At 41.6% G+C, this 24,338-nt stretch overlaps 1 protein-coding gene across 4 annotated transcripts in view; it reads right to left on the minus strand.

Annotated features, from left to right (window-relative positions):
- The window catches only part of sgk1 (serum/glucocorticoid regulated kinase 1), a 96,772-nt gene that overhangs the window by 53,170 nt on the left and 19,264 nt on the right, over positions 1-24,338 (minus strand). For 2 of the 4 annotated variants that reach the window (XM_072553928.1, XM_072553945.1), the window contains one exon: positions 3,509-3,709. The exons of the other annotated variants lie outside the window; for them this stretch is intronic. In XM_072553928.1, the coding sequence (XP_072410029.1) occupies positions 3,509-3,709 (201 nt within the window). The remainder of the gene's footprint in view (positions 1-3,508; positions 3,710-24,338) is intronic. 4 annotated transcript variants of the gene reach the window in all.

Consider the following 24,338-nt stretch of genomic DNA (forward strand, 5'->3'; position numbering starts at 1 on the left):
CCGAATGATGTGCTTTTGCGGGACTAACTAGAATATCAGCTTAACACTAATGAAAGAACATAACCCATCTAGGACTTCCTCCATTTTTCACAAAACAATCCCTGTTGTAAGTAATAAATCTCCTGACGATGGACCAATGCAGTTATGCTCATTGGTACAGGGTGAATAATAATATTTTCATTATTGAAATAAATATATAAATTACTGTAAGGTCATATATTCAGGTGACAGTTCATTCTGTTAATAGTCCATAGCAATCTGCTAAGTGTTGCCTCATAGGGCTACCTAGTTGGTTTATATCGACTGTCTTGAAATTACATTAACCAAACGTAAATAAAGGTCTGGCCTGGAGCTAACAACCTCTCTCAGGCCAACACTTTGGAATCCGAGTCTACCTATATCTATTTTTGAGTTTTGCTCTGTGTAGAGAGTTCTGTGGCACAGTGGTAATGTCCTTACGTCTGGGTCAGTAAGTCCAGGTTCCAGTCCCATCTGCTTTTCACATGTGTTAGAACAGTTGATTAAAATGTCCACAATTTACCTTGAATATTATATTAATTTGCTTAAATACTTTTGATACAATTTACACAAAGTAAGTGGTCTGCTCAACTGTAACACTTCAAGAACCTGAAAGCAGCATTTGTAAGTCTATCATTAACAGAGAAACTATATAACATTCATGGCTGTATTATGTGCACATAGCGACTCTTAAAAAGCAGTATAACATCAATACCTCTGCACTCATGACCTGATGTAACTATGCCAGAAACAGCTGACACAAAACCACAAATATTGGAAACAGAGGAAAACATCTGAACGCAAAAGTGCTTGGATGACATTTCTTTGTTTGTTTAAGATTGGATTAATATTGGAGGATAACATTCTCACCTCTCAATCTGAAGGTTATAGCTTCTAGCATCTTTCTGAGATGTGATGAGGTAAGGGCTAAATTTTCATAAGGACTCTTTCACTTGAAGTGTAAGATCTTGGAAAATGGCGGTAATAGAAATTCATCCCTGAAATCTGATTTGTTACTAAAATATAATTCCATAAATATCAGCCATATTTCTGTTGGTAGTTCCCCTGATTCTAATACTCTGGCACATAAATCAAGGTTGATAGTCCAGTGCAGCGCAGTATGGGGTAGCACGACACTGTCGGAAGTGCTCTCTTTCCAATATTAAACTATGGACCCATATGCAGTAGATCCCAAAGGACTATTTTGAAGATGAGCAGGAAAACTTTAATCCAAATCCTGCCCAGTATTTAGCCTTTAATCAACATCATAAAAACAGACGGTCTTCATCATCACATAGCTGTCTTTGGAAACTTGTTACATGAGATCTAACTGCTGCATTTCCTACACTATAATGGTGACCTAGGTCATTAATTGTAATTTGCTTAGAGACAGCTGATGGTTGTGTAAGGCATATTATGAATGCAAGTCTTTTCCTTTATTAGAGCAGTGCATCACTTTCGGGATGCCATCTTTAAAGTGCAACATTTAATTGACATTCTCTATGTTGTGAACTTACAGAACAGCAAGTCCTGTTTGAAGAGGTCGAGGCTTTTGACTCGAAGTGACAGTGATTATCTGATCAGCTTCAATTTATATATTTCTCCTGATTTTTGGAAGAGATATATTACAGACAACAAAATTACCCTGAAACACAACTGCTTTACAGCATCCTGTGGCATTCATCCTCAACCAACACCACGAAAAGAGATGATTTGATGATCAAAACCAATCACATCTCATTTGGTTCAATGGAGAGTGCAGGAGAGCATGCCAGGAGCAACAACAATGGAATGTCAACTTGGTGAAGCAACAAAGCAGGACCACTTCCAGACCAAACAGCGTAAGCAGCAAGTGATAGGCAGAGCTAAGCAATCCCACATTCAACAGATCAGATCTAAACTCTGCAGTCCTGGACACATCCAGTCGTGAACAGGAGTGAATAATTAAACAACTCACTGGAGGAGGACGATCCACAGATATCCCCATCTTCAAAGGTGGAAGAGCTCAACACATCAGTGCAGAAGATAAGGTTAAAGCATTCACAGCATCTTCAGCCAGAAGTGCCAAGTGGCCTCTTCTAGTGCTCCCTAGCATTACAGATACCAGTCTTCAGCCAATTCTATTTAATTCACATGATATCAAGAAACAGTTGGACACACTGGATACAGTGAGGGCTATGGACCCTGACAACATTCCAGCAATAGCATAGAAGGCTTCTACTCCAGAACTTGCCGTTCCCTTAGCCAAGCTGGTCTAGTACAAGTACAATTCTGGCATCTACTCTACAATGTGGAAACTTGCCCAGGTATATCCTGAACATAAAAAACAGAACAACTCTAACACGGCCAATTACCACCCAATCAAATTCTTCTCGATCATCAGTAAAGTGATGGAAGGTGTCACTAACAGTGCTATCAAACAGTACCTGCTCAGCAATAGCCTGCTCGGAGACACCCAGTTTGGGTTCCATCAGGGCCATTCAGCTCCTGATCTCATTACTGCCTTGGCACAAACATGAACAAAAGAGCTGAATTCCACAGGTGAGGTGAGAGTGACAGCCTTTGACATCAAGGCCGCATTTGACTAAGTGTGGCATCAAAGAGCCCTTGCAAAACTGGAAGCAATGGTCATCATGGGTCAAATTCTCTGCCAGTTGGAGTCATGCCTGGCACTTCGGAAGATATTGTGGTTGTTGGAGGACAGTCATCTCAGCTCCAGGACATTTCTCCAGGAGTTCCCCAGGGTCATGTCCTAGGCCCAACCATCTTCAGTTGCTTCATCAATGACATTCACTTCATCATGAATTCAAAAGTGGGGATGTTCACCGATGATTGCACAATGTTCCGAATCATTCATGACTCTTCAGATACTGAAGCAGTCCATATCTAGATGCAACACTCTCTGGTCAATATATAAGCTTGAACTGAGAAGTGGCAAGTAACATTCATGCCATACAAATGCCAGGTTATGACCATCACCAATAAGAGGCAATCGAACCATCACCCCTTCACATTCCATTACTGTGTCCCTCACTAACAATATCCTGGGATTACCATTGTGTAGAAATGCCACTGGACTCACCATATAAACACAGTGGCTACAAGAGCAGATCAGAGGCTAGGAATAATGCAGTGAGAACTCATCTCCTGACACCCTGAAATCTATCCAAGGCAGAAGTCAAGAGTGTGATCGAATACTCCCCACTTCCCTGGATGGATGCAACTCCAACAATATTCAAGAAGCTTGACACCACCCAGGACAAATGACCACATCCACAAGCATCTACTCCCTCCACCACCAATGCTCAGTAGCAGCAGTATGTAATATCTGCAAGATTCACTGTAGAAATTCGCCATCATGGTATCAGTTGAAAGTAGCATCAGGATGAAAATGTTACAAAGTCCTTCTTTACAGACAAAAGAAAATCTTATAATTTTGATAAAGACAGTTGCTCTTTAAATTAGATTTCTACAACTGTAACTGCTATACCTTGGAGTTCTTTCGGGTTTGCCATGATCCATCAGATTTATGAGTTATATTCGTTTGGCAACAGTGGCATTCGATTATGGATGATTGAGCTGCTAATTTAGGGACTTTGCCCATCTGAGATGCACAGGAATCTGATTTGTCTGTCTTTATTGGCAGCAATTCATCTGGTTTGAATCTGTCACTCTTCTTCCATCTTCTGACCTGTCCAAAAAACAGCAACAATTTAATGTCCATTTGCAAGGCCAACCAACTTAGTCTCTCTTCACTTCAGCTTAAAGAGGAAACAAGAATAAAACTGTGTCAGATTCAGGAAGTGCAGGAAGAGAACACAATGAGTTTCCCACTTGCACTATGTAAACTCATTTTTGCAAATCAAAGTTAATTCATGATTCTGGACAAGCTATCTCATGCACAACATAAAGATATCCTTTCGCCATGAGCATAAGTCAAAATCTTTGGAAAAGAAGCAGAATTGTTACCCATGGATAATTGAATGCACACAAACACAGCATTACAAATCAATGAACACATGCAAGTCACATGTATTTGACTACCAAAGGAAGGATGTCATTAAACTGGAAAGGATGCAGAAAAGATTTGCAAGGATGTTATCAAGACTGGAGGATTTGAGTTGGAGGGATAGGCTGGGGCATTTTTGGCTGCAGCATAGGTGGCTAAGGGGGTGAGCCTATAGAGGTTTATAAAATCATGAGGGGTATTGATAATGTGAATAGTCAAGGCTTTTTCCCCATTGTCATGGAGTCCCAAAACTAGGAGGGCAAGGGTTAAGGGTGAGAGGGGAAAGATTTGAAAAGCACCTGAAGGACAAAGTTTTCTCACAGAGAGTGGTGTGTATATGGAACGAGCTGCCAGAGGAAATAGTAGAGGGAGTTACAATTGCAAAATTTAAGGGACAATTGGACAGGTACCTGAGTAGGAAAGGTTTAGAAGAGTGTAGATCAAACAAAGGCAAATGAGTGAGGTTCAGTTGAGGAAACCTGGTTGGCATGGACGAGTTGGCCGGAAGGGCCTGTTTCTGTGAATTATGACTATGACTCTATGACCACTTAATTCTCATTGTATATTTTAAGTCACACTAATTCACACTCTCTTGTATTTTAAGCACAAGTATATTATTCAAGTTATTATCAGGCACCCTGATTTATCAGCATTTATCAGGATTTGGCCCTGAGACCTTGAAGAGCATAAACATAGAACACCTTGGAGTGCAGGTTCATAGTTCCTTGAAAGTGGAGTCGCAGGTAGATAGGATAATGAAGAAGGCATTTGGTATACTTTCCTTCGTTGGTCAGAGTATTGAGTACAGGAGTTGGGAGGTCATATTGCAGCTGTACAGGACATTAGTTAGGCCACTATTGGAATATTGCGTGCAATTCTGGTCTCCTTCTTATCGGAAAGATGTTGTGAAACTTGAAAGGGTTCAGAAAAGATTTAAAAGGATATTGCCAGGGTTGGAGGATTTGAGCTATAGGGAGAGGTTGAACAGGCTGGGGCTCGTTCCCTGGAGCATTAGAGGCTGAGGGGTGACCTTATAGAGATTTATAAAATCATGAGGAGCATGGATAGGATAAATAGACAAAGTCTTTTCCCTGAGGTCGGGGAGTCCAGAACTAGAGGGCATAGGTTTAGGGTGAAATGGATAAGATATAAAAGAGACCTAAGGGGTAACATTTTCATGCAGAGGGTGGTACGTGTATGAAATGAACTGCTAGAGGAAGTGGTCGAAGCTGGTACAATTGCAACATTTAAAAGCCATCTGGATGGGTATATGAATAGGAAGGGTTTGGAGGGATATGGGCCGGGTGCTGGCAGGTGGGATTAGATTGGGTTGGGATATCTGGTTGGCATGGACAAGTTGGACCGAAGAATCTGTTTCTGTGCTGTACATCTCTATGACTCTATAACAGTACTGCATAAGACAAGTCCTTCAGCTCACCGTATCCATGCTGACCATGATGCTACTCTAAACCAACCCCATTTGCCTGCACAAGGTCCATATCCCACTATTCCCTGTCTGATCATGTGTCTGTCTAAACACCTCTTAAACTTTGCGATCATATTTTCTTCTACCACTTCCCCTGGCAGCTCGTTCCAGACACCTAATGCCTTGTGTGTAAAACAACATCCTTTGCAAATCTCCTTTCAACTTAACTCCTCTCACCTTAAATGTATGTCCCCTAGTATTTGACATTTCCACCCTGGGAAAGAGACTCTGACTATCCATCCTATTCCTGCCTCTCATACTTTTATATAATTCTATCAGGTCAGCCCCTCAGTTTCCAACGCTCTAGCAAAAACAATCCAATTTTGTTCAGCCTCTCCTTATAGCTAATATACTCCAATCCAGGCAACATCCTGGTAAGTCTCTTCTGCACCCTCTCTAAACCCTTCTGATAGTGCGGTGGCCAGAACAGCACTCCAAATGTGGCCTGACCAAAGTCTTACACAGTTGCAACATGACTTTTATGTAAGTGGAGAGACGTTTTCAGGTTAGATGGCATTGACACACATCTGGTACCCAGGACCATTGTGGAGAAGGGTCCTGAGAATCTTGAAGTGGTAGAACAACCAGGAGTCAGTGAGGAAGAAAAGAGATTATGGAGGGAGCTACAAAAGAACTCCTAGACCTGATATTTCACCAGAGATCTTTAAAAAAGACAAAGAGGGCCTTGCTGTGAAAATGTCACCCCCATTTCTAGCCGATACAATTTTTCCCTATAGTGGAAAGGGAGCAGGACATGAATTAATCAGATGTGAAACACAGATCAGCAGGAGCACTGAAAGTAAATACTGAATTTAAAGACATTTCCTTTTTGTGGTTCCAGCAGTATGAGAGTCACAGGTTTATGGAGGAGATGTAAATACTCTTGAGGGGCAGCTAAGGTCTGTTCATGTGTCATGGTCTAAAGTTATTTAAATTTCCAGTACTTTATAACTGAAAATGTAGACTGTAGCAGTTAATTAGAGTAAATTCACTGTTGAAGTACATTGTTGATAGGGCATCCAGGTGAGAAAAAGATCATTACCATTAATTCCCACTCCCTCAACACATTTTATTATAGAAAGAGTTGTTATTACAGCTGAGCCAATTATGAATGCGCTGCTGAGTTTCAAAAGGTTTGAAATTGCCATCCTCAGGAGGGGAGTGGAATTCAAATTATGCTTGACAGCTTTAAAAAGCTGGGAATGTGGTGCTGGAAAAGCACAGCTGGTCAGGCAGCATCCGAGGAGCAGGAGACTTGACATTTTGGGCAAAAGCCCTTCATCGGGAATGAGGCCTCATGGGACAGTCCATGACACAATTAATCGGAAAGTAAGATGCTGAAATAGACAATGTTATTGGCTTTAGGACCCTAACAAGAAAATTGTTTGCATGTGAGAAGTGATTATGTGAGATATTGACAGGCCTGTCTGGGAATTTCAGGGCAATCACTGAATGTGAGGCGAAGGGCACTTCCAGCCAATATAGTCAGATTTGAATTACATCAACTGTTTGGGTTCTACTCTGGAAGCTATAGCCATCTGTAGGAATGCTGCAGCTAGAGGATCACAACAGGCTTTGATGATAAACTTCCATCATTATTTTGGGACTTAGTTTAGGTTGTCCGTGCTTGTGATTGACAGAGACTGCAGGAGGTAACTATTGGTAAACCTTACTTTTTATATAATATTGTCTTCTGACAAGAGACAGGATAAAGCTTAGTACAAGGCTTCACACAGAAATACTTCCCAATAGAGACTTGTATCATATGATCCTCCATTACTGATGATTTACATTGTTTACTCACATATTTAAGATGAACCCTTTACACTACATTCAGTGATTGTTTACATTTCTGCCATGAAGATTAAACCTGTGCTTCTTGGAATGACACACTTCTCCTTGAAGACACAGGTGGAACAGATTTGTGCAAATGCTGAGTCACAGCCTCAGAGGATCTGTACTCAGGAATTGTCCTTCTCCCTATCTCCCTCTCTCGTCTCTCTCACTTGCTCACTCACTTTCAGGGGGTCAGTATATCTGTTTTCTTACCAGTTCTTGGTAAAACCAGACTTTCCACTTTCAGGATCTCTGAGGTTCCGGTCAGTCCAGATGTCAGTGGCTACAAGCAGTTTAAGGGTTACACATTTGAGAAAAAACAACTTTTAAACTGCTGCTTGTCTAGGTTTTTGAGTCTCCTCTTGCTATTGTTCTTCTTCCTCCAACTATAACTGTTCAAGGGTAAAATACTCTGTTTTCAAAAGCAGTGAGTGCTTATGTGAATAGCGAAGAGGGGAGAGAAATCAGAATGAAGTAAACTTCAAACTCAAAATGCACAAATACAATGGCCAAAGTCACTGCAAACTAGTATACCTAAAATATTTGTTTTATTCATTGATAGGATGTGATGTGAGCTGTCTTCTTAAATGTACATTTGGTGTAGATATACCCACAATGCTGTTAGGTTGGGTATGATGGGAAGGGTCTGGAGGGGGCTGGTAGTTCCAGGATTCTGATCCAGCAATACTTAGGATTGTGAGAGTCTTGGAGAGGAAGCTGTAGGTGGGGCATGGTGTTCCTATGTGTCCGTTGCCCTGTTTTTCTTGATGAAAGTGTGGTCACGAGGTGGGAATATGTGGTGTCTGCAGTCTTGGTGAATTTCTGTGGTGCATCTTGTACATAGGACACACTGTTGCTACTGAGTATTGGTGGTGGAGAGAGTGGACACTTGTGGATGTGGTGCCAATCAACAAGGCTGCTCTGTTCTTAATGGTGTCAAGCTTCTTGAGCGATTTTGGGGCTGCACACATCCAAACAAATGGTGTATGTCCCATCATACTCCTGACATAAGCCTTGTTGATGGTGGACAGGCTTTGGAGAGTCAAAAGATGAGTTATTCACTTAAGAATACCTGGCCTCTGATTGCTGTTGTAAGCATAGTATATATAGGGGTAGACCAGTTCAGTAGCCATCATGATGTTGACAGAGGGAGATTCATTGATAGTAATGCCACTGAATGCAGTATCCATTCATGTGAATGAGTTTTCTGGCTTTGTTTCCAGAGGGGAGTTCTGACCCACCCAGTTAATTTTGCAAGAGAAATCCAACAAAAACACACATTCTCCCATCACCTCCTTGCTGTCCCCACCCCTCACTTAAATTTATTCATGAGGCAGCTGCCTGTTTCTACCCAGTTGACTCTGACCTAAATCAGTTCTACAGATATAGTACTGCTCAGCACATTCTGTTGGGCACGGAACCACAAGCTATTTCATGTCATTTTGCTCAATTGCCTGTCCATTTCCACTGGCAAATAAAACTTCAAATCAAGGCTTTGGATTCTGGCTGTTGGCTTGAAGTTCAGATTTTTTTCTGCACAAGCGGATGTTTTATTTGCTCTGAGTTGGCTGAAAGTGCTTTGGATTTTGTTTCAGTGTCCCTTCACACTTCTGGAACAGTCAGCTCCAAGCATTGTTAAGAAGAAAGCTGGACGAGAGAAAAATGAAATTGGACTGGTGTATGCTCTGATTTCTGTGGTTCACAAAGCTTTTCCTTATCTCCTGTATTTCAATGTACCCTTCCTCCCTCACCCTTCAATACCTCCCATATTGAAGTTCTGTTGTTATTTGCAATGATTCCATACATTACATGCTCCAGATGAGAACTTCTGTTCTTGTGAGTGTCAGCATAAGGCACTGGTATGGAAGTAATGGGCTGAGTAGCCTCTTGCTCTGTGTCTTCACTTTTTCTATGTTGCTTAGATGACTGGTACTTCATTTTGATCTAAATATAAGTTATTTCTGTCTGGACACTAAGCATATTGCGCCGTGACGGATCTGTCCTCTTTGTCTGATTCCAGTATTAATAACATGCAAAAAATTGCTTTGAAATCAATTGTACAGTACGAGTTGAAACAATCTTATTTACTGGTTCTCAAATATGTCATATCTTTTGAAACCAAAGCATTATCAAGCACACATGGGAAAGAAAGAAAAAATGTATAAGTTGCGTAACCTACAACCTTATTAAACATGGAGCATCTCTTGAATATTGATTGAATTTGGGAATATCTCAAAAAGGAATAGGTAAATTATAAGGAGACAGAATTCTTGGTCATACACAGAAAATGCAAGTACTGACAATTCAATGTGATGGCCTTTGACCCAAAAACAGTAAGTAAATTTTTTATGTACTTTCCACTGGGGAATCTCTAATAGCTTTTGAAAGAGTTTGTATCAATTGTAAAGGAATCATTTACAAATTTTGGATAATTGAACATGTCACAATTTCAGACATCACCAGTACCAGCATATGGTATCCTGGTTTGAATAGCTTGCATTTCTCCTTCCTCTGTGCTGAGTCGAAGTCTATTTAATTATTATGCTAGTGGAAAGACCACTGGTGTCTCTAAAGGATAGGGGCACTTGTATTCGATAACAAGATAGTTTATTGCATCATCACAATAGGTACATTTTACACCAACTTGTTAGACATAATTACTAAGGGACTTCTGGAGCTGTACAGAATATATCTACTTGCTTTAGGTACTTGTGCAGAGCTTAACTGTCTCCACCTAAAAGCTCGATGCAATATGAATATTAACTCCTGAATTGTCACTTTATACAATGATATGATGGCCCCTATTTGGAAGCATTACTAACAAAAGTGAAATTGAAATACAGGGGCCATGACACAGACATGAACAGAAAGACCAAAGAGAAAAGAGGAACTGAAAGTTGGAAAAGTTCCTGACAGAAGTGAGTTATTGTGTAGAAGTTCATATGGACAACCCCTGTTTACACAGATGCTGCTGCTGACAGAGAATTGACCAAGACTTTTAAGCAAAGGGACTGAAATTCTGGTTGGAGGAGTTGTAAGGCTGAAACTAGGATCATATAGGGGAAATAGACTGTCTACAATGTCCACTAGACCATCTTTGGATTATCTACAATTCCACATGTAATATATTGTTTGCACTGACTGTGAATTGCCTGTTAACCCATGCTAAATTTGCCTTAATTCTGACTTGTATTAAACTTTCAAAAAGTGAAATCTTCTCTACTAATTTCCTCATTTGAATGTTATTGGTTGTTTTGATTTAGACATCTTCCTGGGGATCACCAGAGACTCGTGATGTGCTTTGTTTATCCACTTTTGCACTTTACTCTTTAGAAAGCCTGACTCGTGTTAAGGTGTGGCTGTGCACAGCATATCGGCCCAAGTTCCCATTCCTCAAACACCTGCCTAGTGAGTGAATGATCACAGTCCATTGAACAATTGCTGAGCTCAGTCCTACCCTCATCTGATATCCACATATAGACAACTCAACAACAGTACTCATTGAGTAATAAGCAAGACAACAACCCTGGGTGATTTCTCCTTTTGTCAAGAGAACCCAACGTACTTTACTGTCACACCTAAATGTACTTAACACGTTAACCTTAATACATAAGTATTGACCGAAAGGTAAATTTGAACAGTGGATTGGCAAGTTCTGACATTTTTCCAGAATGGCAAACATGAGGTGCAGAAACAGCTATAAAAATGTATAGATTTTCCTATTCCTAATTATACCAGGGCTTTTAGATTGCTTGACTGCAGGATAGAGCAGAAACAGACTGGGAGGATTGCATACTGGTAAAGTAACCTGCTGATAGATAGGCAAAAGTGAGGACCGCGGATGTTGGAAACCAGTGTCTAGATTAGAGTGGTGCAGGAAAAGCACAGCAGGTCAGGCAGCATCCGAGGAGCAGGAAAATCGATGTTTCGGGCAAAAGCCCTTCATCAGGAATGGAGGCAGGGAGCCTACAGGGTGGAGAGGCTCCCTGCCTCCATTCCTGATGAAGGGCTTTTGCCCGAAACATTGATTTTCCTGTTCCTCAAATGCTGCCTGACCTGCTGTGCTTTCCCAGCACCACACTAATCTAGAGTCTGTGATAGATAGGGACAGGCAAGTGATACTGCGCAATGAGGAAGTGGAGGTAATGCTGCTGGGGATGTCCTTGGCCACTGCAGGGATCCTCTGTGGACCACAGAATGCTCAATGGAGACAGCTCCACAAAACCTGAAAGAGTGTAGGGTGCCAGGATATATCTGGCAACCTCCTTAAATGGCAATGGCTACCATACCCCTGCCCTCAGAAACCCTAGCCTATTCCATGTGTTCCTGTAAAATCTCAGCCTGCAGCTCAGATTTTCACAAAGACATGTGAACTGCACGTATTAGCCAAAACGGTGCCAGAAGTCAAATCCAGAAATTCCACTAGTGTACCCAGCACTCACTATTTTTAACCAAGGGATGGTGGAGGAGGAGGAGGAGGGGGAAAGGTCAATAAGAGTCCAGCTGCCGCCAATTAGTCTTGATTTCTGTCACCCACGTTTCTCAAACATGACTTCTGGGCTTGACGCATTGGTGAAAAGTCTAAACTTACTGGAGTTCTTTGGACAGGCTAGGTACCCTTTTGGCAAGCTCAGGCATCCTTTTGAGAGTTTTAAAAATTGTTCCAACTGTGCATGACCTGGTGGAGTTTGGAGAATGGGGCCACTAGTTTTGCCCATTCTGATTTGAGCACCTAGCCGGCAGGAAGGAAAATTGATACAAACTCAAGGAGAAGAGTTTGCGTCGTGGAAAAGTGGATGAGAAAATGTTTTCAGAGGGAATATTGTGAGGCCAAAGGGAGGCAACATGGCCAGGAGAAGAACAACAAAATTTAACTTTGAGCTAAGTTGACCATATGGATGTCCTATATGGATATGGCAGAAATCCATTACAGAAGGAGGCACAAGTTAACATGGGAATTGTTCACTGTGGGGTGGCACGGTGGCTCAGTGGTTAGCACTGCTGCCTCACAGCACCAGGGTCCTAAGTTCAATTCCAGCCTCGGAGTTTGCACATTCTCCCCCTGTCTGTGCGGGTTTTCTCCGGGTGCTCCGGTTTCCTCCCACAGTCCAAAGATATGCAGGTCAGGTGAATTGGCCATGCTAAATTCCCCATAGTGTTAGGTGCGTTAGTCAGAGGGAAATGGGTCTGGGTGGGTTACCCTTTGGAGGGTCAGTGTGGACTGGTTAGGCCTAAGGGCCTGTTCCACACTGTAGGGAATCTAATCTAATCATATATGCCCTGGTACAATAACTCACCAGGCTAGCAATCTATAGGAGCAGGCAAATGCTCTGGGAATATCAAGACAGCTAATTGAATTTACTTTCAATTAATAAATCTGACAAATGAAATCTCTAATGTAGTGACCATGATGGTTACCAATTATTTGAAAAGGTTGTATTTGCCGACATGAAAGCATATACATTCTATGTCACTTTAAATGCTGCGCGCACATACAAATGCCTTGACAGAGCACGACCTAGGAGAGTGCAGAGAGAGAGATCAGAAACTGGGGATTTATTGGGGGGGGGTGGTGGCGGTTGGAGGGGCGGAGTGGATCAGGATCCAGGGAGGTTGGGGAAGAGATCAGTATGAGAGGGAGCCCTGTTCATTTCCTCTATCTTCCCCCACCCCATCTGCTATCACTTCTCCTTCCACCAGCCCTGTTCATTCCTTCTCTCTCCCCTTCTCTGCCTTATCCTTTCTCTCCCTCACCCCATCTGTTCTCTCTCCCACCTCCCCAACCCCATCTATTCTCTCTTACTCCCTCCACCCACCCCTGTCTATTCTCTCTCACTCACCCCCACCCAGCCCTGTCTATGCTCTACCCTGAGCCGTGTTCATTCCCAGCCCCGTCTGATTCCCATTTCAAAGTGGCACCTATTCTATGCACGTGTACAGTGGGGACTTTGCACATGACGCAACGACATAGAGAATCTGGAATGGTGTGCTTGCAAGTTTCTGAATGATTATGTAGTTGCAGTTTGAACAGCAGACACTGCCATTCTAAAGGCACTACAGTGCTCAGGTGAAGGAAATCTTCCATATTTATCAGAGCTGGCTATGGCATCTCAGCAGTTAGCACTGCTGCCTCACCGCACCATGGACCCAGGTTTGATTTCACCTGTGTGGAGTTTGCATGTTCTCCCCATGTCTTCATGGGTTTCCTCTGGGTGCTCCAGTTTCCTCCCACAGTCCAAGCATGTACAGATTAGGTGGATTGGCCATGCTAAATTGCCCCATAATGCCCAGGGTTATGTAAGCTTGGTAGATTGGCCTTGGGATAGGGTGGGGAGTTGGGACTAGGTCTGGATGAGATGCTTTTCAGAGAGTCAGTGTGGGCTTGATGGGCTGAATTACCTGCTTCCTCACTGTAGGGATTCTATGATTCTACATGTGACTCCAAAATCATAGCATTGTGATTAACTCTTAACAGTTATCTGAAAAGGCCATCAAGCCTCTTAGATCAAGAGCAATTAAGGTTGTGAAACAAATTCTGGCTTTGTCAGTGACAGCTATATACCACCAAAACATGTACACATATTTCCATATGGGGAAGTGATTCCATATATATATCTGTGAATGCAGTCTCGAAGTTTTTATGTTATTATCTCTTTTCAGGGCTCAGTTGTAGACATCTGCGGCATTTCACAAACAGCAACACACCAGTGCATCAAGGCAATCCCAGACAGACTCTTTGATCGAGTGGGGAGATCATGTAAATGTCTTACATTTCAGGGATTTAGGGAGCAGGAGCTTTGCTAAAGTAGCTAAATTAGTAACCTCCCCTCACCATGGGAGACTATTGGTGATATCCACCTTGGTATAGGTGTGATCAAGTGAGATGAGGTCAACTGACTTCCCTGCACTCTCTACAAGCATCTTTTACCTCCTATCAAGATGGTAAAGAAGGTGTGAAGAAAGAGGAAATATTGCGAGTTCTGGTCCTGTTGAAATGATTGCCTTCTCCTTGCCACATGAACAATTAAATGCTGCGTGAGAAAAATCAATTGGAGACTTTCCCAACTCATCAACAATTCAGGTCTTCAAATATCAGTGGTCAACCACTCAAGGGCTGCACTAATCACTTCCCCAGTACCCTATCCTCCCACAAAGCAGAAAAGTGCAGTTATCCTTACTGGAACACAGTTGCATTCCTGACAACCTGGAGAATTAGAGGATGGGGTCCTGAAAAGGCAAATATTTTTGGCAGGTTTCCTGATAAAGGGGGGTTAGAGGGCAAAGATATGCCAACGTAACCCAATCTTAGACTTGCCTCCATTTCCCCTTACCCCTCTCTCCCAATGACCCCAGGAAAGAGCCATTGACTGGACCTGAACCAACAGTCTTTATAAGCTGCTGGACTCTGACAGGTCGGCACTCTCCCACATTTTTGAGGCTGGCAGTTAGCTGAGAAGCTAGATATCCAGCTCTTATGAATCTGATTGGCTTGTGATCAGGAAAGTATTCTCAGATGTCCTCATTGAGCTCACCCACCCTCACAAGTTACTGTTCGTAGATTTAAGCCCTTTCCTTGTTTGACTGAAACAGATTGCTCATTTTAATTCATTCATGGGATGAGAGTATCTGAGGCCTCTATCTGGACCCCTTGAGGAGGTGATAGTAAGCTGCCTTCTTGTTCCACAAATGTCCATTTGGTTGTAATATACCCGCAACACCATTAGAAGGGCGTTTCAGGGTTTTGACCCAGCAACAATGATGGAATGACTGGCAGTGCCCCAGTCCCAGTCTGGCAGTGCCCAGTCCTCATCTGGCAGTGAAGGATGGAGAATGACTTGGAGGGGAACTTACAGGTGGTGGTTTTCCCATGTATGTGCTGCCCTTGTCCTTCTTATTACCAGTGGTTGTGGCTTTGGAAGGTGCTCTCTAACATTGTTGCTAATGAGCATTGGTGGTGGAGGGAGTGAATGTTTGTGGATGTAGTACCAATCAAGTGCACTGCATTGTTCTGGATGGTGTCAAGCTTCCTGAGTGTTGTTGGAGCTATACCCATCCAGACAGGTATTCCACCATATTCCTGACTTATGCCTTGGAGATGGTGAATAGGCTTTGGGGAATAAGGAAGTGAGTTACCTGCTGCAGGATTCCTAGCCTCTGATCTCGTCTTCAGTAAGAGCATCTGAAAGGCTAATCCAGTTCAGTTTTAGGTGAGTGATAACCCCCATGCTGTTGATCAATTGGTCATAATATCATTGAATGTCATGGGGCAATGTTTAGATTCTCTTTTACTGGAGATGGTCATTGCCTGACATTTGTGTGGCACCAACGTTACTTGTTACTTCTCAGTCTTAAACATTTATACACTGTGAGCCTAAAGAGGTCCAAACAGGATTTCTTGAGTTAAACAATTAAAGATGTTGGGTTGTTATACTTGAATAAATTTAAGAAAATAGTGGAGTATGCATGGACTTTTGTACACGCAAACCAAGATCACATATGACACAAATGCAGATTATAGAGTTGGGATGAACATAGTAACCAAGTTAGAGTCTATAAAAAGTAGAAAAGTTTACAGTCAGTAGGTAGATGACTCAGTTGATTTCAGTCTGGATTTGGTGGTTATCTGCTTTTAGCATCGAAGAAGAGACCAGGCCTAAAGCTGTAACATCTGAGGAGAAGGGGAACAAGAAAGATGAAGAATAGGAGAAGGAGAATCTTCTCCATCTTCATATTCTGGCAGAGTGGAGAAGAAAGAGCAGCCCAGGAGACACCAGCAGTGACAGGGGATGCATGAAGCCATGACAGATTCTTCACAGGTAGAGTCATCACAAAAACCTGTTAATTGAGAGTTGATTCCCTTAGGCTCTTAAAATATCCCCAATTACATCAGCTGGTCACCAGTGATTATCTTGCACATATTGAATCATTAGCATAGAAAGTCAAGGATAATAATAGAATTGGCGTCGGATGCCCATTGGAGGGATATCAGCTGAATGTTCTGTCGAATCACTCCATGCCAAAAAACAATTTGGTTTAGTCAGGTCAATGGGTGATAAATGGCTTATGTCAGTTAAGATGATAACTGCAGAAGGTGACATCAAGTCAACATGAAGTGTCAAATGAACACCAGTATATGCTACAATGTTGTGACCTTCACAGACCTATGTGAAGTGACTCAACATGGTGATCCAAAAATAAAACTCTCAAATGTTATGTTGAGTCTCTATAATAACACCATACACATGCTGTGAGGACACATTACTCTGAAACCTAATGCAATGGCAACAACGAATATCTGGAGTTCCAGATCACAGACAGAAAGCAAAAGCCACTCATCCCAGCTGGAGCAGGTCTAAATCTCAGACTCATAGCCCTCAATGTGCCAAATGAGATTAACACATCACAGAGCATTCAGCCATTGATCTCAATACAGATCCTAGAACAACACAACAATGTTTTACAAGATTAGATTACCTTCCTGGAGACTTATCATCTCAAAGTAAATTTTCTTCAAAATGCAAAGGAAAATTCTTTACAACCCTTGATGTAAAGGATAATTACTGGCAAGTGAAGTTTACTGAAAACACCAACCTTCAAATTACATTTTGGATTATGTTTGGGGCATACAGATAGTTCGAGGAGAAAGTGAGGACTGCAGATGCTGGAGATCAGAGCTGAAAATGTATTGCTGGAAAAGTGCAGTAGGTCAGGCAGCATCCAAGGAGCAGGAGAATCGATGTTTCGGGCATGAGCCTGAAGAAGGGCTCATGCCCGAAACGTCAATTCTCCTGCTCCTTGGATGCTGCCTGACCTGCTGCGCTTTTCCAGCAACACATTTTCAGCATACAGATAGTTGCACATGTTGTTGACATTTCCATAGCTCCAGAGAAATATCAATACAGACAAAGTAAGCTAGTTAATTATTTGCCCAGAATGGAGGCTGTAGTGGACAATCTGCTAGCTTGTGAATGTAGAGACACAATGAAAGAAACCATTCCTGACCATGATCGAATGACTAGTGTGACTGTTAGACAGAGCTCACCAGATGACCCTGAAGCTGAACAAGAAGAAATTGCAATTAAAGATGACAAAAATCAAGTACATTGGTCATGTTTGGACAACAAAAGCTGTTGCCTTGATCCTGCTAGTGTGAGAGATGTCGCGGCTGTGTCATGACCAACTGATGGAAAAACAATATAATGCTTTATTGTTTTTTTTTAAACACCTAGCAAATGTCTTTCCCAATTTGTCATCAGAGGGTGAATAATTACACCAATTCACTGTCAAGGGTGTATATTGATATTGGGACATGGGACAAGAAGCAGCGTTTACAGAAGTTAAGCAACTAATGATCACAATGCCAAATCTGAAATGCTGTCATAAGATGATGAAGTTACCCTGCAGTATCACATCAGCGAGATAGGACTTGTAACAACCCAAACAACAGTTAACACAGCCGGTTGCATTGCATCCAGAACTTTAACACAAACACAATAATGTTATGCTTAGATCAAAAGATGTTCCTGGTCATTGTTCTTTAAACATTTTTGTCAATATTCATTTCGAAGAGACAAAGTGACCATTAGCCATTGCGTGCATTTTCCACAAGTTATCATCTCCAAAGTGTCTACAAAGGATGTTATTTGGACATGACAAGCAGATGTGCATCATTGACATACTCTGGTGAGTAGCACACACTATGAGTTAAGAAAAAGATGTCATGACAGTGTGTAAATTCTTCCAAATCCAACAAAGAAGCAGCAATTTAACACTCAAGTCATCAATCCAGGAAAAACAATCAAGCTTAGAGAAAAGTGTTTTTTTTTCAGATCAAGATGTTGTCGGATGCCCATGTCTGTGGCTCTGGATATACAACATATGTTGTTCAGGGCGTGTAATGCAATTGTCCTGTGTTTGCAATGAATGTACAAAGACTGACGAGAATAACAAACTGCTGATGCAAGGGAACAACTGTATGTGTAGCAGGTAGCTTGGTTAACTCAAACTATAAACGGTGTATGGAAAGGGAGATATTCAGAATTTAAACGAAATAATGTTCCAGTGCATTTCTGGCTTGCCACAATTAAATGACCTCTACCATAAGTGGTGCATAGATGGAGCGTATCTATCTTGCAACCAGTTTAAATACAGACACGATGTGGGCTATCTGGTCTTGATTTGAACATATAACATTTGAACTATGTTTTGCAATGGAAGTTCAATGATGGGGCATCACTTGCAGTTTCACCAAACAGGTTAATAACTATAACTACTGGTTCTCACCTGATTGTTCATCAGGAGCAGAGACATCTCCATCCAGTCCAAATCCAAACTGAATCGCCTAATCTTCATTGGAGTTGCCTCCACATCTCCACTACTTCTGGCTTTGGTGAGCCCAATTCCAACCCAACCTGCCCCAATGCCCCTCTTCCAGAGTGAAAATCCAACCATTTGGACATTCGGGTTGGGTTTCGGCATTTGCTTTGGGAGCAAAAATCCAGAACCATGTCTGGCAGTTATTTTCCTATCACTTTCACAACCTATATACCCACATGCCATTTTCCTGCAGTACTGCAAATTAAAATGGATTTTGCCAGCCTTGTATGTCTCTGCATGTTTGCGACAGTCAAAAAAGATACAAAATTCCTTCCAATTTTAAGTGAGTACACATCTAAAGTTAAACTGTGTGTATGTCATTGGGTATTATCATTTTCTGCCTTTGCTAAGAAAGGAGATTCTGAAAACATGGAAATATTAAGTCAATATCCACACCTAATAAAACATGTTACCTGCTACTTTGGTAAGTATATTGCAATTTTATGACCTTAAAACAAGGTTCACCAAGTAATAAAAACTTATGGAGCTGAGTCAACACCATATGAAATCCATACTGAGCACTTTTATCTTTATAATGCTGATGCACTATAATCTTTTGCAAAAGACAAGATAAAAAGAATGAACAATACCCTTGAAATCTAATTAAGGATCAATTGTCTTTGTCTCGGTTCAGATAGCTTACTGCATGGGAGCAGGCAATTCGGCTCAACAGATTGAGGCTTCTGATGGTCCACATGAACAACACCCTCTCCCTCCTCCAGCCACCCCACCACCCCTGCTTTATTCAACCCCAGACAATCCCATCAACCCCAAACAACCCCATCAATATTTTTACTTTTTTCCTTCATCTAACTTACTCCTAAATGCATTTGTGCTATTCATTTCAACTATACACTTAATAATTGTTGGAATGAGTGTACTTCTTTTAAATAGTTGATGCAGTTGTGTGCTGATACTTTCTGTACATAAAATTAATTGCATATTTTGGAGGGTTTTTTTTGGGTTTGGAGATGCCAGTGTTGGACTGGGCTGAGCTAGTGCTTCCAATTAAACCTGTTGGACTATAACCTGGTGTCCTGTGATTTTTAACTTTTTTGGGTTTGTTCACAAAAGTACAAAAATCGAGCTGTTCTTTACCTGGTGTGCACTCCATCAGTTTCCAATCGCGATTCCTTTATTTTCGTTGAGCTTGTTTCACTAATCTGGCTTAATGTTCACATTCTCACATGATGAAAGGTGAACCTGCTTATAATCTTCATATTGGAAAAGGGATCATGTTAAGGTGCACACCACAATCAGATAGGCCAACCTGGAAGTGCCTATATGAGTTGGTACTAAATGGTTTTACTGGCCTGCTGCTGGTGGAAACCATTTCCAATAGAAAACAGCAATCAGTGTGCTACCATTAACAACCCCTACTCACTGGGAAAAGGATTACTAGAGGCTAATTGGGATATATCATTCCACACTGGTCTCAAAGCTGTTTGGCGACTGTTTCTACTGATCCAGTAAATCTGTTTCTTCCTTCTGGGGTAGAAGGTTTTATGGTAGATCTACTTTCTGGGTTAAGACACTTGCCTGAGTATGGTGGACAGTTGGCCAGCAGAATCATGGGAAATATGGTCCAGATGTTACACCAGAATAGTCCTTAAATTGTTGTCATCAGGGAAGGAAATTGACAATCACCCCACCCTCCCTTGTAGCCTCCTTAAAAATCTTGAAGCTTTCAGTTAAAATTTCCCTCATGAGGCAGTAGTGCAAAAGAAAATCCTTTCCAAATCTGCGGTCGCACAAATTTATCACTGGATAAGACAAGATGTGAAAACATACATATAAAAATGTGATGATTTGGAGATGCCGGTGTTGGACTGGGGTGTACCAGGTTATAGTCCAACAGGTTTAATGAGAAGCACACTAGCTTTCAGAGCGACACTCCTTCATCAGGTGGTAGTGGAGGGCTCGATCGTGACACAGAATTTATCGCAAAAATTTACAGTGTGATGTAACTAAAATTCTACATTGAAAAATTAATTGTCTGTTAAGCCTTTCATCTGTTAGAATACAGTGATAGTTTCACTTCTTTCATGTGTAAATCACAAAACTGATTTTTAAAAAAGTTGTATTCTCTGGTTAGCTGTTAACAATGGTGATAGCTAGACAATATTTGAAGGTGTTGGCCCCCTGTGTTCTCTGTCTATGCCATGATGTTTAGATTGATTCTAATCGAAAATGTGAGATAACGGAGTTTTACATGAATTCATGCAGTTTTTGAGCAAAGTACAATGTAACCCTGAAAGTACAAATTCACCCCACAAAATATATGTTTATATGTGCATGTGGGTCTTTGTGTGTGTGTGTGTCTGTCTGGGTTGGGGGTTGTGAGTGTGAGAAAGTGTATGTGTGTGTGTGTAGTGAGTGCAGAGTGTCTTAAGTCTGTGAGGAGGTGCATGTGTGAGTGTGGGAGTGTGTGTGTCTGTAAGGGTGTGTGTGGGTGTCTGTGTGCACGTCTGTGTGTATGTGTGTCCATGTGTATGTGTGTATAGGAGTGCCTGTGTTTGTGAGAGTGTGTGTGTGTAGGAGTATCTGTGTGTGTGAGGAGGGTTCTCTCCACAGACAGGAGGGTTCCCTCCCAGTTGGGGAACACTTCAGTGGTCCAGGACATTCAGCCTCGGACCTTCAGGTGACTATCCTCCAAGGTGGACTTCGGGATAGGCAGCAGAGAAAAGTGGTAAAAACAATGACTGCAGATGCTGGAAACCAGATTCTGGATTAGTGGTGCTGGAAGAGCACAGTAGTTCAGGCAGCATCCAAATAGCTTCGAAATTGACGTTTCGGGCAAAAGCCCTTCATCAGGAATACCCTTTTGCCCGAAACGTTGATTTCGAAGCTAGTTGGATGCTGCCTGAACTGCTGTGCTCTTCCAGCACCACTAGTCCAGCAGAGAAAAGTGGCCAAGCAGAGGCTGATAGCTAAGTTCCATACCCATAGGGAGGGCCTCAACCGGGACCTTGGGTTCATGTCACATTACAGGTGACCACCATTGCACTATATACACACACAGATACTCCTACACACACACTCTCACATACACACAGGCACTCCTATACGCACATACACATGGACACACATACACACAGACATGCACACAGACACCCACACACATCCTTACAGACACACACTCCCACACTCACAAATGCACCTCCTCACAGACTTAAGACACTCTGCACTCACTACACACACACACATACACTTTCTCACACTCACAAACTCCAACCCAGATAGACACACATACACACAGACAGACAAAGACCCACATGCACACATATATTTTGTGGGGTGAATTTGTACTAGCAGGTTTACACTGTACTTTGCTCAAAAACTGCATGCATTCATATAGAACTCTGAGATCAAAAACTGCATGAATTTATGTAAAACTCCGTTATCTCACTTTTTAGATTAGAATCAATCTAAACATCAGGTCATAGACAGAGAACACAGGGAGCCAACACCTTCAACATATTGTCTAGCTATCACCCATTGTTACAGCTAACCCAAGAATGCAAGTTTTTTAAAAATCAGTTTTGTGATTTACACATGAAAGAAGTGAAACTATCACTGTATTCTAACAGATGAAAGGCTTAACAGACAATCAATTTTTCAATGTAGAATTTTAGTTACGTCACACTGTAAATTTTTGCTATAAATTCTGTGTTAGGATTGAGCCCTCCACGACCACCTGATGAAGGAGTGTCGCTCTGAAAGCTAGTGTGCTTCTCATTAAACCTGTTGGACTATAACCTGGTGTTGTGTGATTTTTAACTTCATAAAAATGTGAGTAGCTTGAAAGGCCTTGATTGAGAGGGAAGGTGCTGTATGGCTGGGAGATGGTGATGCAGTCGTAAAGTCACTGACCTAGTAATCCACAACACCAGGTCATGGCAGATGTGACATCTGAGTTCAAATAAAAATCTGGAACTTTGAAACACTGCGTCATTGTTGTAAAAATGCTCCTTAGGGAAGGAAATCTGCCATCCTTATCCCACTTAGACTACATGTGTTTGACCTAGCCAGCAACACTCACATCCTATGAATGAAAGAAAACTGCACTCTTAGCTCAGTTAAATAACCAATAGCTCCAACATTTCATCACTTAAGGTTTGTCACCCAGGATGTGTATTAAGCACATTAATTAGCCACCATAACTAAGATATGCAACTAAGAAGTGAACCAAAGTAACTTCTTCTTTAACCTTTATATTCTTTGTTTTGGTTTATTTTTCTGTGTCTTAAGAAGGTGCCGAAGAGTGGAGACACTATAAAAGACTGCACTGTATTTTATAACAAACTACACATGGCAATAAATAAATCAAATCAAATCAAAATCAATAATCAGAGCTTCTTCCAACAGAATGTGATAATGTAACGGACAAATGTTATGGCATATCATACATTATCTTTTTACTGTACTTAATTTTTGAACCTGGCACTAATGAAGCAGAAATCAGATAATTTGGAAAGTAAAAAGAACAGAGTGGATCAGGCAGCATCCGAGGAGCAGGAAAATCAATGTTTCAGGCAAAAGCCCTTTATCAGGAATGGGGGTTTTGCCCAAAACATCGATTTTCCTGCTCCTCGGATGCAGCCTGACCTGCTGTGCTTTTCCAGCACCACTCTAATCTAGACTCTGGTTTCCAGCATCTGCAGCCCTCACTTTTTCCTCTCCTGTCTTCCACTCTATTTCTTTTTTTCCTTGTCCCACTTACCCCATGCGCAAACCCCATTACTGTATATTTCTAACTTTTGCCAATTGTGATGAAAGATCTTTGACCTGAATACTGAACTCTGTTTCTCCAGCCTATAGATGCTGCCTGACCTGCTGTGTATTTCCAGCACCACTCTGATCTAGACTCTGGTTTCCAGCATCTGCAGTCCTCACTTTTGCCAAGTAAAAAGAACAGCCTTACCAAGATCTGCATCATTCAAACTCCTAAAATCTTCACAGAACGTAATCTTCTCAGTGTTGGTGCTTGTGGAGTTAACTATGCTTTCCTAGTATCCCTATCAAACTTGTTGGTAGTGTAGTGTTGTGTAGTGTAGTGTTGTGTAGTGTAGTATTGTGTAGTTTAGTCTTGTGTAGTTTAGTGTTGTCTAGTGTAATGTTTTGTAGGATTTCAGTCGTATACTGAACATGCAACTTAATTATTATTAATCAAGAGCCTGGCTTAATGATCCAAAGGTGTGTGTTTAAATTTCTCCTTGAGAATGGAGGAATTTAAAAATAATGAATTAAACCAAATCTGGAATAAAATGTTAGCACCAGTAATATGGCCATGAAACCATCAGATTATTATGAAAAGATGTCCGGTTCACCAATGACATTTGGGGAAGGAGAACTCTATCCTTTGTCTATGTAATGGCATGTAAATAGTGGGTGCGCTATAAATGCCTTTCCAGTGAAATCCACAAAACACAAAGGACAGGAAAGAGGGAATCTCTACAAGATTATCTTCAGTGCCTTTTTTTTTGAATGGGTACTTCTGATGTGCACACACAAAGCAGTCTTTCAAATTGCCCAAAATCAGCGTTGGATGTTCCCAAATGTCACAACGCTTGTCAGAAGTGAAATGTAAAAGAAAATTTCATTCTAAACTCA

This window comes from Chiloscyllium punctatum, chromosome 3, assembly GCF_047496795.1.
Source record: "Chiloscyllium punctatum isolate Juve2018m chromosome 3, sChiPun1.3, whole genome shotgun sequence".
Classification (NCBI taxonomy): Eukaryota; Metazoa; Chordata; class Chondrichthyes; order Orectolobiformes; family Hemiscylliidae; genus Chiloscyllium; species Chiloscyllium punctatum.